The sequence below is a fragment of the Pezoporus wallicus genome, unplaced genomic scaffold, assembly GCF_028554395.1.
Source record: "Pezoporus wallicus isolate ANWC-B61680 ecotype Strahan unplaced genomic scaffold, APGP_CSIRO_Pwel_v1 contig_14166, whole genome shotgun sequence".
Taxonomy (NCBI): Eukaryota; Metazoa; Chordata; class Aves; order Psittaciformes; family Psittacidae; genus Pezoporus; species Pezoporus wallicus.
This window is the reverse complement of record NW_026642651.1, coordinates 1-12,474: the sequence shown is the minus strand read 5'-3', so window position 1 is coordinate 12,474 and position 12,474 is coordinate 1. Positions and strand designations below refer to the sequence as shown.

At 57.0% G+C, this 12,474-nt stretch overlaps 2 protein-coding genes across 2 annotated transcripts; one reads left to right on the top strand and one right to left on the bottom strand.

Annotated features, from left to right (window-relative positions):
• The first annotated feature begins 1,137 nt into the window (after positions 1–1,137).
• CUTA (cutA divalent cation tolerance homolog) lies at positions 1,138–3,695 on the top strand. The gene is made up of 6 exons (XM_057431687.1): positions 1,138–1,192; positions 2,565–2,743; positions 2,848–2,907; positions 3,285–3,330; positions 3,424–3,473; positions 3,568–3,695. The coding sequence occupies exons 1-6, from the start codon at positions 1,175–1,177 to the stop codon at positions 3,665–3,667; spliced, it is 453 nt and encodes a 150-aa protein (XP_057287670.1). The 5' UTR covers positions 1,138–1,174; the 3' UTR covers positions 3,668–3,695.
• Positions 3,696–3,981: 286 nt separating this feature from the next.
• Positions 3,982–12,401, bottom strand: PHF1 (PHD finger protein 1). Its single transcript, XM_057431686.1, has 14 exons — positions 12,296–12,401; positions 11,371–11,466; positions 9,446–9,531; positions 8,900–9,048; positions 8,715–8,810; positions 8,196–8,264; positions 7,315–7,438; positions 7,160–7,227; positions 6,529–6,660; positions 6,169–6,244; positions 5,974–6,029; positions 5,721–5,780; positions 4,643–4,858; positions 3,982–4,027 (listed from the first exon to the last, which is right to left on the bottom strand). The coding sequence occupies exons 1-14, from the start codon at positions 12,399–12,401 to the stop codon at positions 3,982–3,984; spliced, it is 1,380 nt and encodes a 459-aa protein (XP_057287669.1).
• Between the last annotated feature and the right edge of the window lie 73 nt (positions 12,402–12,474).

Genomic DNA, 12,474 nt, shown 5'->3' with positions numbered 1-12,474 from the left:
AATACCAGTGGCACCAGTGACACCAGTATAACTCCAATGACACCGGTGACACCAGTATAACACCAGTATAATACCAGTGTCACCAGTGACACCAGTATAACACCAATGACATCGGTGACACCGATGGCACCAGTATAATACCAGTGGCACCAGTGACACCAGTATAACACCAATGACACCGGTGACACCGATGGCACCAGTATAATACCAGTGGCACCATTGGCACCAGTGACACCAATGGCACCAGTATAATACCAGTGGCACCGGTGATACCAGTATAATACCAGTGATACCAGTATAACACCAGTGACACCAATGGCACCAGTATCATACCAGTATCGTACCAGTATCACACCAGTGACACCAGTATCACACCAGTGACACCAACGGGACCAGTATACCAGTATCACACCAGTATCGCACCAGTATAACACCAGTATAACACCAGTACAACACCAGTACAACACCAGTATCACACCAGTATCGCACCAGTATAACACCAGTATAACACCAGTACCACCATTGGCTCCCAGCGTCCCCATTCACCGCCCCCCCCCAACTTCCCCACTTTAGCCACGCCCCCTTCCGATGACGTCACATGGAGGGGGCGGGGCCTGTCGGTGACGCGCGCGGCGGTGGCTGGGCCAGTCCAGCCGGGTCGGGAGCGGGGCGCCGCGTGCGGCGGCGGGTGCGGGCGGGGGAGGGGGGAGAGGAGTTTTGGGGGGGGGGTCTGGATGTGGGGCTGGGGGGTCCCTATATGGGTCTGGGGGTGTATGTGGGGCTGTATGGGGTATATGGGGCTGTATGGGGTATATGGGGCTGTAAGGGGTATATGGGGCTGTAAGGGGTATATGGGGCTGTATGGGGTATATGGGGCTGTATGGGGTATATGGGGCTGTAAGGGGTATATGGGGCTGTATGGGGTATATGGGGCTGTAAGGGGTATATGGGGCTGTAAGGGGTATATGGGGCTGTAAGGGGTATATGGGGCTGTATGGGGTATATGGGGCTGTGTATGGGGCTGTATGCGGTATGTGGGGCTGGATGTGGGGCTGGAGGGGCTCTCTATAGGGGCCTGAGAGGTTCTGTATGGGGCAAGGGGGGCTGTGGGGCAGCCGTGGGGCTCAGTGGCCATCTCTCCCCACAGGACGGGACAGCACCGGCTCTGCCTCACATGAAGTTGGCTTTGGGGGTGAGTTCCCTGCCCCATGGCCGGGCTGTAATGACGTGGGGTGGGGGGGGGGGTATCGTGACATGGGGCTATCGTGACACAGACTATCGTGCCATGGCATCTATATTGCGACAGGGATGGTGCTATCATTACATAGCGCCTCTATCGTGACATAGCATCTCTATCGTGATACAGCATCTGTATCGTGACAGATGTGCTATCACGACGTAGCATCTATGTCATGACAGACACGGTGCTATCATGACATAGCATTTCTATCACAACACAGCGTCCCTGTTGTGACAGACATGGTGCTGTTGTGACGCAGCATCTCTATCATGACGTAGCATCTCTATCACAACGTGGTATCTCTATTGCGACACAGCATCTCTATCGTGACAGATACGGACATAGCGTCTCTATCTTGACAGACACGGACATAGCACCTCTATCGTGACACAAAATCTCTGTTGCAACAGACATGGACATAACGTCTCTATCACGACACACACGGACATAGCATCTCTATCGTGACAGACACGGCCATAGCATCTCTATTGTGACACAGCATCTCTATTGTGACAGACATGGTGCTATCGTGAGATAGCATCTATACTGAACCATGGCATCTGTCGTGACACAGCATCTCTATCACGACATAGCATCTGTATTGCGACATAGCATCTATATCGCACCACATCTCTATTGCGACATAGCATCTCTATCATGACATAGCGTCTATAGCTCAACACAGCATCTCTGTCGCGACATAGCATCTATATCGCACCACATCTCTATCGCGACACAGCATCTCTATCGCGACATAGCATCTGTATTGCGACATAGCATCTATATCGCACCGCATCTCTACAGCGACATAGCATCTCCATCATGACATAGCGTCTATATCTCAACACAGCATCTCTGTCGCGACATAGCATCTACATCGCACCACATCTCTATCGCGACACAGCATCTCTATCGCGACATAGCATCTCTATCGCGACGCAGCATCTCTATCGCGACATAGCATCTACATCGCACCATATCTCTATCGCGACACAGCATCTCTATCGCGACGCATCTCTATCGCGACATAGCATCTCTATCGCGACGCAGCATCTCTATCGCGACATAGCATCTATATCGCACCACATCTCTATCGCGACACAGCATCTCTATCGCAACACAGCGTCTCTATTGCGACACAGCATCTCTATCGCGACACACCTCTATCGCGACATAGCATCTCTATCGCGACGCAGCATCTCTATCGCGACATAGCATCTACATCGCACCACATCTCTATCGCGACACAGCATCTCTATCGCGACACAGCGTCTCTATTGCGACACAGCATCTCTATCGCGACGCAGCATCTCTATCGCGACAGGCGCTGGCACTGGTGACGCTGACGGTGACCCTGCAGGGGCTGGGCCGGCGCCTGCTCTCCATGGCCTCCACCCCCCGTGACCCCCCCGGTGACCCCCCCGGTGACCCCTACGACCCCGGCACCGTCTCGGCCGCCTTCGTCACCTGCCCCAATGAGACGGTGGCCAAGGAGCTGGCCAGGTGAGGTCACGGGGGGGTCAGGGGGTCACGGGGGGGGTCACGGGGTCACGGGGGGGGTCACGGGGTCACTGGGGGGGTCACGAGGTGACGCTGTCCCCCCCCAGGGCCATGGTGGAGCAGAAGCTGGCGGCTTGTGTGAACGTCCTGCCCCACATCACCTCCATGTGAGAGCATGGCTATGGGGTGGGGCGTGGGGGTGTGGGGTATGGGGTGTGGGGTGTGGGGTATGGGGTGTGGGGTGTGGGGGTATGGGATATGGGGTTATGGGATGTGGGGTGTGGGGTATGAGATGTGGGGTGTGGGGTGTGGGGTATGGGGTTATGGGGTGTGGGGTATGGGGTGTGGGGTATGGGGATGTGGGATATGGGGTTATGGGGTGTGGGGTATGGGGTGTGGGGTGTAGGATATGGGGTTATGGGGTGTGGGGTATGGGATATGGGGTATGGGGTGTGGGGTGTGGGGTATGGGATGTGGGGTGTAGGATATGGGGTATGGGGTTATTATGGGGTATGGGGTTTCCCACCTACGTGTCTCCCCCCAGTTACTCCTGGAAGGGGAAGCTGGAGGAGGACAACGAGGTCCTGCTGGTGAGTGCCCCCCCCCCAATGGCTCCCCATGGTGCCCTTCACCTGCCCCACATGACCCCATTGATGCCCCCCCACTTGTGTCCCCCCCCCCAGATGATCAAGACCCGCAGCTCCCGCATCCCAGCATTGACCCAGTTCATCCGGTGAGACCCGGGGGGGGGACACAAAGGTGGGGGGGACCCCAAAGTGAATTTGGGGTGACCTTGACCCCCCCCATGTGTGTGTCCCCCCCCCCAGGTCAATGCACCCCTATGAGGTGGCCGAGGTGGTGGCCGTGCCCGTGGCCCAAGGGAACCCCCCCTACCTGCAGTGGGTGCAGGAGAGCGTCCCCCCGTGACCCCCCCATATTGGGAGTGGACTCGCCCAAGTTCAAAGGGGGGGGTCCCTCAATAGCCCCTAAATAGGGGGGGGTCCTTAATAACGGGGGGTTCTTGATAAAGGGGGTCCTTAATAGGGGGGCCCTTAATAAGGGGGGTCCTTAATGGGGGGGGGGGTCTTAATAGGAGGGCTCCTTAATGGGGGGGGTCTTAATAAGGGGGGGTCCTTAATGGGGGAAGTTCTTAATAAGGGGGGGTGCTTAATAAGGGGGGTCCTTAATGGGGGGTCTTAACTGGGGGGGTCTTAATAGGAGGGTCCTTAATAGGGGGGTTCTTAATAAGGGGTCCTAATTGGGGGGGTCATATAAATAGGGGGTGTACTAATGGGGGGATAAAAGGGGAGCCCCAAATTGGGGGGGGAGCCCAAGTTTGGGAGGGGGAGGTGTGCTAAATAGGGGGTCCAATTTGGGGGTGGGGTATAATGGGGGAGGGGAGCCCCAAATGGGGGGGACCTTAAAGAGGTGGGGGTCCTTAATAAAGGGGTCCCAATTTGAGGGGGGGCTTATAAATAGGGGGTGCAGTAATGGGGGGGATAAATGGGGGGGGCCCCAAATGGGGGGGAAACCCTAAGTTTGGGGGGGTCCTTAATAAGGGGGGGGGCACAATAATTGGGGGGGTGCCCTAAGTGTGGGGGGGATCAAGTGATGGGGTGCCCTAATGTGAGGGTCCCCTAAATAGGGGGTGGTCCTAACTTGGGGGGGGTATAAATGGGGGTACCCCTATATTAAGGGGGGGACCCCATAGACCACATGAGGCTGCAGTGCCCTGGAGCTCTTTATTATGGGGGGGGTACCAGGCTTCCCCCCCCCTTTAAATATCTTCAAGAATGATAAAAATAAACTTTTTTCACTCAAAATCGGGTTTTTAAGGGGGGCCCCCCTATTTTTAGGGGGGTCCCCCCATATATGGGGGCGATGGGGGGGGAGGGGGGGGCTTTAAAGCATCCCCCCCCCCCCCACTCCACCAGGTATTGGACGGTGCCGTCGAGGGTCACGCGGCGCGCCAGGACCCGCGTGGGCGGGGCCGAGGGGGCGGGGCTGGGGGAAGGGGCGGGGCTGGGGGAAGGGGCGGGGTTTAGGGACGAGGGGCGGGGCTTGCGGCGCGCGGGGCGGGGCTCGGGGCTGTCGCTGCCCTCGGGGTCCGGGCTGGAGCTGGATATAGGGGGGATATAGGGGGCTATAGGGGGGATATAGGGGGCTATAGGGGGGATATAGGGGGCTATAGGGGCCATATAGACCATGGGGAGCCCCTATAGCCCTGGGGGGGGTCTCTGTATGGTCCTGGGGGTCCCCGTAAGGTCCCAGCCCCCCAAGTAAGGCCCCATTCATTCCCCCATTCATCCCAATCTGGCCCCATTGCTCCCAGTATGACCCCATTGCTCCCAGTATGATCCCATTCCTCCTAGTACAACCCCATTGCCCCCAATACGATCCCATTGCTCCCAGTATGGCCCCACTGCCCCCATTATGATCCCACTGCCCCCAGTATGGCCCCACTGCCCCCAGGATGGCCCCACTGCCCCCAGTATGGCTCCATTGCCCCCATTATGATCCCATTGCCCCCAGTATGGCCCCATTGCCCCCAGTATGATCCCATTGCCCCCAGGATGGCCCCACTGCCCCCAGTATGGCCCCATTGCCCCCATTATGACCCCATTGCCCCCAGTATGGCCCCATTGCCCCCATTATGACCCCACTGCCCCCATTATGATCCCATTGCCCCCAGTATGGCCCCATTGCCCCCATTATGACCCCACTGCCCCCATTATGATCCCATTGCCCCCAGTATGGCCCCACTGCCCCCAGTATGGCCCCATTGCCCCCAGTATGGCCCCACTGCCCCCAGTATGGCCCCATTGCCCCCATTATGACCCCATTGCCCCCAGTATGGCCCCATTGCCCCCAGTATGATCCCATTGCCCCCAGGATGGCCCCACTGCCCCCAGTATGGCCCCATTGCCCCCATTATGATCCCACTGCCCCCAGTATGGCCCCATTGCCCCCAGTTGCCCACCTGAGGCTCGGGGCCGTGTTGGCCGATGGGTGGAAGGACGCGAACATCCGGATGGGGGCGCTGTGGGGCGTGTTACAACCGGGGGGGGGGGCCAAAACTGACCCCGTCCCCCCCAACCAACCCCCATAGACCCCCATTGACCCCTATAGACCCCCCATTGACCCCTATAGACCCCCTACAGACCCCCAGAGACCCGCTATACACCCCATAGACCCCCCATAGACCCCCATTGACCCCCCCTGCACCCCCAAACCTGGGGGGGCACCGGGCCTCGGTCCTTCTGAAGTTGTAGGAGCCACCTGGGGGTCCCTGGATTGGGGGGGGGCTTTATTATGGGGGGGTCCATATTAAATATGGGGGGGTCCATATTAAATATGGGGGGGTCCATATTAAATATAGGGGGGGTTAATATTGGGGTGTTGGGGTTGGGGGGGGGGGAGGCTCTCACCTGGGTCTGGCGTGGGGGGGGTCTCCGGCGGGACCCCCCTTTCTGCGGTGCTGGGGGGGGGCTGTAAGAGACCCCCCTTAGGGTGCTCAATATGGGGGGGGCCCACTTTAATTATGGGGGTCCCACCTTTAATTAGGGGGGTCCCACCTTTAATTATGGTGGGTCCCCCCTTTAATAATCACGGGGGGCCCACTTTAATTATAGGGGCCCCACTTTAATTATGGGGGCTCCCCTTTAATTATGGGGGCTCCCTTTTAATTATGGGGTGGCCCCCCTTTAATTATGGGGGTCCCCCCATTCAATTCAATGGGGAAAAGGGGGGGACCCCTAAATTAACACCCCCCCCGCACTGATGCTCACCTGGTGATGGGGGGGGGGATGGGATCCGAGGGGGGGGACCCCCCCATAGAACTGGGGGGCACCGGGGGGGGGTCCCGGTTGTGGAGCCCAAAGAGGCCTTTGCGCTTCTTGATCTCACGACCTGAGATGAACCTGGGGGGGGGCAAAGGGGTTTGGGGGGGGCTAAAAGGATTTGGGGGGGTCCTAAAGGGGTTTGGGGGGGTCCTAAAGGGGGTTTTGGGTCCATCACTATTGGGGTACCCAAGGTGGGCGTCCATCACTATTGGGGTCCCAATGGGGGCATCCATCACTATTGGGGTACCCATGGGGGGTCCATCCCTATTGGGGTACCCATAGGAGGGAACCCATCCCTATTGGGGTACCCAAGGTGGGGGTCCATCCCTATTGGGGTACCCATGGGGTGGTCTATCCCTATTGGGGTACCCATAGGAGGGAACCCTTCCCTATTGGGGTACCCATGGGGTGGTCTATCCCTATTGGGGTACCCATGGGGGGGGTCCATCCCTATAGGGGTACCCATTGAGGGGGCATCCATCACTATTGGGGTACCCATAGGAGGGAACCCATCCCTATTGGGGTACCCATGGGGGGGTCCCCCACTATCGGGGTCCCCACTGAGCTCCCCCCTTACCTGTCCTTATGTGCACTGAGCGCCCCCAGCAGCATCCCATAGCGCTCCCCTTTGGGGGTCTCCGCCAGCTGTAGGGATGCAAATGGAGGGGGGGGGGTGAAATAGGGGGGGATCCCCCCCATTATTGGGGTACGGGGGGGGGGGGTCCCCCAAACCTGTCCCAGCAGCAGCGCATCCCAATTGGCATTGGCGAAGGGGAGGATCTCCCGCTCCAGGTCGAAGTACTTCTTCTTGCAGCACACGCTCAGGTGATACAGGAGGAGATGCGCCACGTCCACCCTGGGGGGGGGGACACCCCGAAAATGGGGGGGCACCCCCAAAAGAGGGGGGGTACCCCCAAAAATTGAGGGGGGAATGGGGGAAATTGAGGGGGGAATGGGGGAAATTGGAAGGGGAATGGGTAAAAGGGATGGGGATTGGGCTGAGGGAGGGAGGGGGCACCCCAAAATATGGGGGGACCCTGATAAATAGGGGGGGAATGGGGAAAATGGGGGGGGAATCAGTGAAAGTGGGGGGGAATGGGTGAAATTAGGGGGAAATGGGGAAATTGGGGGGAAATTGGTAAAATTGGGGGGAATGGTTGAAATTTGGGGTGAAATTGGGTGGGAATGGGTGAAATGAGGGGGAAATGGGGAAGATTGGGGGGAATGGTTGAAATTGGGGGGGAATGGGTAAAATTAGGGGGAAATGGGTGAAATTGGGGGGAAATGGGTGAAACTGGGGGGAAATGGTTGAAACTGGGGGGGATGGGTAAAATATATGGGAATTGCCCCAAGGAATACACAGGGGATAAGGGGAGGGGGACCCCATGTATATGGGGGGGGGTGGGAAAGGTGGGGGGAGCAATATATGGGGGGGGGGGGGGGCGAGAGCTCAGTTGGGGGTGCCCCCCCCATAGGCACTGATGGATGGATGCAAGCCCCCCCCCCCCCCCATAGGTGCTGTTTTAGGGTGCCCCCCCCTTTCCATTACCACTTATGGGGTGCCCCATAGATGCTGTTTTAAGGGGGGTTCCCCCCTTTGCCCCCCCCCTTACCACCGCAGCGGCAGCCTCCGGACGCTCTCGGCCCCCCCGGTGCAGACGCAGCACTCGAAGACATAGAACCTGCATTGAGCCCCATTCATTTCAATGGGGGGGGGAGTCCCCCCTTTTCACTTCAGTGGGCCCCCCCATTCACTTCAATGGGCTCCCCCAATTCATTTCAATGCCCCCCCATTCAATTCAATGGGATCCCCCATTCACTTCAATGGCCCCCCCCATTCACTTCAGTGGGTTCCCCCAATTCATTTCAATGCCCCCCCATTCATTTCAATGGGGACCCCCCCATTCAATTCAATGGGATCCCCCCATTCACTTCAATGCCCCCCCCATTCACTTCAATGGGGACCCCCCCATTCATTTCAATGGGATCCCCCCATTCACTTCAATGCCCCCCCCATTCACTTCAATGGGGACCCCCCCAATTCATTTCAATGAGTGGGATACCCCAATATCCCTGTATAGGGATGCTCTATGGGGGGGGGGTCCCCCAATATAGCCCCCCCCCATACACACCGGTCCCCATAGAGCAGGGGCTTGCTCAAGCACTGGGTGCAAGCCTCATGGAACCATTGGGAGCATCCTCGGCACTGGAGCATCTTCAGGTTCCACCTTAAATTTGGGGGGGCATAAAGGGGGTTTAAGGGGGGGGTACCCCAAAATACAATGGGGAACGATGGGGCGGGGGGGGTGTTACTCACTCTCCGGGCCCCCCGCAATAGCAATAACACTGCTGGCGATTGGCTAAGTGGGGGGGGTCCCATTCCAAGGCCTTCAGCTGATAGGGCAGCACCACCTTCATGCTCAGCATGGCCTTGGCGTGGGGGCCCTTCTTGAGGGCCCCCCCTCGCTGGAAAGGGAAGACATTGGGGTGTCCGTGTGTCCCCCCCCCCCAGCCCCATAATGGGCTCTTCCCTATGGACCCCCACTCTTCCCTATGGACCCCCCCCCAGCCCCATAATGGGCCCTTCCCTATGGACCCCCCTCTTCCCTATGGACCCCCCCCCCAGCCCCATAATGGGCCCTTCCCTATGGACCCCCCTTCTTCCCTATGGACCCCCCCTCTTCCCTATGGACCCACCCCCAAGCCTCATAATGGGCTCTTCCCTATGGACCCCCCCTCTTCCCTATGGACCCCCCCCCAGCCCCATAATGGGCTCTTCCCTATGGACCCCCCTCTTCCCTATGGATCCCCCCCCGCCCCATAATGGACTCTTCCCCATAGATCCCCCCCCCCGGGGCCTTACCTTGGTAGCGACCGCGAACACGCAGCGGCGGCACATCCATGGCGCCCCTAGCGGCGCGGGCGGGCGGTGACACTGCTGGTGGTAGGCTGGGAGCGGGGTAAGGGCTCTTAACGGGGTAAGGGCTCTTAACGGGGTAAGGGCTCTTAACGGGGGTAAGGGCTCTTAACGGGGTAAGGGCTCTTAACGGGGTAAGGGCTTTTAATGGAGCAAGGGTTCTTAACGGGGTAAGGGCTCTTAACGGGGTAAGGGTTCTTAACGGGGTAAGGGTTCTTAACGGGGTAAGGGCTCTTAACGGGGTAAGGGCTTTTAATGGAGCAAGGGTTCTTAACGGGGTAAGGGCTCTTAACGGGGTAAGGGCTCTTAACGGGGTAAGGGCTCTTAACGGGGTAAGGGTTCTTAACGGGGTAAGGGCTCTTAACGGGGTAAGGGCTCTTAACGGGGTAAGGGTTCTTAACGGGGTAAGGGCTCTTAACGGGGTAAGGGTTCTTAACGGGGTAAGGGCTCTTAACGGGGTAAGGGCTCTTAACGGGGTAAGGGCTCTTAACGGGGTAAGGGTTCTTAAAGGGGTAAGGGTTCTTAACGGGGTTAAGGGCTCTTAACGGGGTAAGGGCTCTTAACGGAGTAAGGGTTCTTAAGGGGGTTAAGGGCTCTTAACGGGGTAAGGGCTCTTAACAGAGTAAGGGTTCTTAACGGGGTAAGGGCTCTTAACGGGGTAAGGGCTCTTAACAGGGGTAAGGGTTCTTAACGGGGTAAGGGCTCTTAAAGGAGTAAGGGCTCTTAACGGGGTAAGGGCTCTTAACGGGGTAAGGGCTCTTAATGGGGTAAGGGCTCTTAACGGGGTAAGGGCTCTTAAAGGGTAAGGGTTCTTAACAGGGTTAAGGGCTTTTAGGGGGTAAGGGCTCTTAACAGGGGTAAGGGTTCTTAACGGGGGTAAGGGCTCTTAATGGCGTAAGGGCTCTTAATGGCGTAAGGGCTCTTAAGGGGGTTAAGGGCTTTTAACGGGGTAACCGTTTAGAGGAGGTTTAAAAGGGTTTGGGGGGAGGTTAAGAGGGTTTGGGGGGGTTAGGGGGGGTTAAGAGGGGTTTCTGGGGGTTAAGAGGGTTTGGGGGGTTAAGAGGTTTTTGGGGGGTTTAAGAGGGTTCAAGGGGGTGTTAAGAGGGTTATGGGGGGCTTAAGAGGGTTTGGGGTGGTTTAAGAGGGTTTAGGGTGCTTAAGGGGGTTCAAGGGGGGGTTAAGAGGGTTTGGGGGGGTTTAAGAGGGTTCAAGGGGGGTTAAGAGGGTTCAAGGGGGGTTTAATAGGGTTAAAGGGGGGTTAAGAGGGTTCAATGGGGGTTAAGAGGGTTTTGAGGGGGTTAAGAGGGTTCAAGGGGAGTTAAGAGGGTTTTGGGGGGGTTAAGAGGGTTCAAGTTGGGGTTAAGAGGGTTCAGGGGGGTTTAAGAGGGTTCAAGGGGGGTTTAAGAGGGTTCAAGGGGGGTTAAGAGGGTTCAAGGGGGGTTTAAGAGGGTTCAAGGGGGGTTAAGAGGGTTCAAGGGGGGTTAAGAGGGTTCAAAGGGGGTTAAGAGGGTTCAAGGGGGGTTAAGAGGGTTCAAGGGGGGTTTAAGAGGGTTCAAAGGGGTTTAAGAGGCTTCAAGGGGGGTTAAGAGGGTTCAAGGGGGGTTTAAGAGGCTTCAAGGGGGGTTAAGAGGGTTCAAGGGGGGTTAAGAGGTTTCAAAGGGGGTTAAGAGGGTTCAAAGGGGTTTAAGAGGGTTCAAGGGGGGTTTAAGAGGCTTCAAGGGGGGTTAAGAGGGTTCAAAGGGGTTTAAGAGGGTTCAAGGGGGGTTAAGAGGGTTCAAGGGGGGTTAAGAGGCTTCAAGGGGGGTTAAGAGGGTTCAAGGGGGGTTAAGAGGCTTCAAGGGGGGTTAAGAGGGTTTAAGGGGGGCACCAACCATGGCCGCACTTGGAGCACCGGACCAGGAGGTTCTGGGGGCTCAGGACCCGGCTGGAGCAGACGCAGCAGGATTGGTCCTCCCCTGGCACCGCAGCTGCAAGGGATGGGGGGGGGTTCATTAGGGGTTAATTAATGAGCATTAATGAGGGGTCCTTAATGAAGGGAAAGGGGGGGAATAATGGGGGGGGATGAATGGGGGTCATTAAGGGTTAGTGAAGGAGCAAAGGGGTTCTTAATGAAGGGAAAGGGGGGGAATAATGGGGGGCTGTTAATTATAGGGGCTGGGTGTTAATTATAAGGGGGGTGATGAATGGGGGGGTCATTGGTTAATTAAGGGTTAATGAATGAGCAATGGGGTTCTTAATGAAGGGAAAGGGGGGTATTAATGGGGGGGGTAATTATAGGGGCTGGGTGTTAATTATGGGGGGTGATGAATGGGGGGGGTCATTGGTTAATTAAGGGTTAATTGATGAGCAAAGGGGTTCTTAATGAAGGAAAAAGGGGTTAATAATGGGGGGGTGTTGATTATGGGGGGTGATGAATGGGGTGTCAGTGGTTAATTAGGGGTTAATTGATGAGCAAAGGGGTCCTTAATGAAGGGAAATGGGGGGGGAATAATGGGGGGGTTAATTATGAGGGGGTGATGAATGGGGAGGTCATGGGTTCATTAGGGGTTAATGAATGAGCAAAGGGGTTCTTAATGAAGGGAAAAAGGGGGGTTATAATGGGGGGCTGTTAATTATAGGGGCTGGGTGTTAATTATGGGAGGGTGATGAATGGGGGGGTCATTGGTTCATTAGGGGTTAATTGATGAGCAAAGGGGTTCTTAAAGAGGGGAAAAAGGGGGGTTATAATGAGGGGGTGTTAATTATAGGGGTGATGTTAATTATGGGGGGGTTAATTATAAGGGGGGGGGGGGGTACCTGGGCTGATGTCCTTCCATAGGACCAGGAACTGGGAATTGTCCTCGAACTGGACCAGGCAACCACGGCGGCCGGGATCCACCTGGGGGGGGGGGGGGGGAATCATTTTGGGGTGGTTTTGGGGCATTTTGGGGTGTTTGGAGGGGTCTCCGGGGTGGTTTTGGGGTGATTTTGGGTGT

Bases quoted from the DNA above. Each gene is read 5' to 3' on its own strand.
- CUTA (XM_057431687.1), top strand. The intron at 2,744-2,847 runs GTGAGGTCACGG...GTCCCCCCCCAG, and splicing joins GTGGCCAAGGAGCTGGCCAG to GGCCATGGTGGAGCAGAAGC. The intron at 3,474-3,567 runs GTGAGACCCGGG...CCCCCCCCCCAG, and splicing joins GCATTGACCCAGTTCATCCG to GTCAATGCACCCCTATGAGG.
- PHF1 (XM_057431686.1), bottom strand. From the start codon at position 12,401: ATGATTCCCCCCCCCCCCCCCCAGGTGGATCCCGGCCGCCGTGGTTGC. The intron at 11,467-12,295 runs GTACCCCCCCCC...CATCCCTTGCAG, and splicing joins ATGGAAGGACATCAGCCCAG to CTGCGGTGCCAGGGGAGGAC. The intron at 6,245-6,528 runs GTGAGCATCAGT...GAGCACCCTAAG, and splicing joins ATCCCCCCCCCCATCACCAG to GGGGGTCTCTTACAGCCCCC.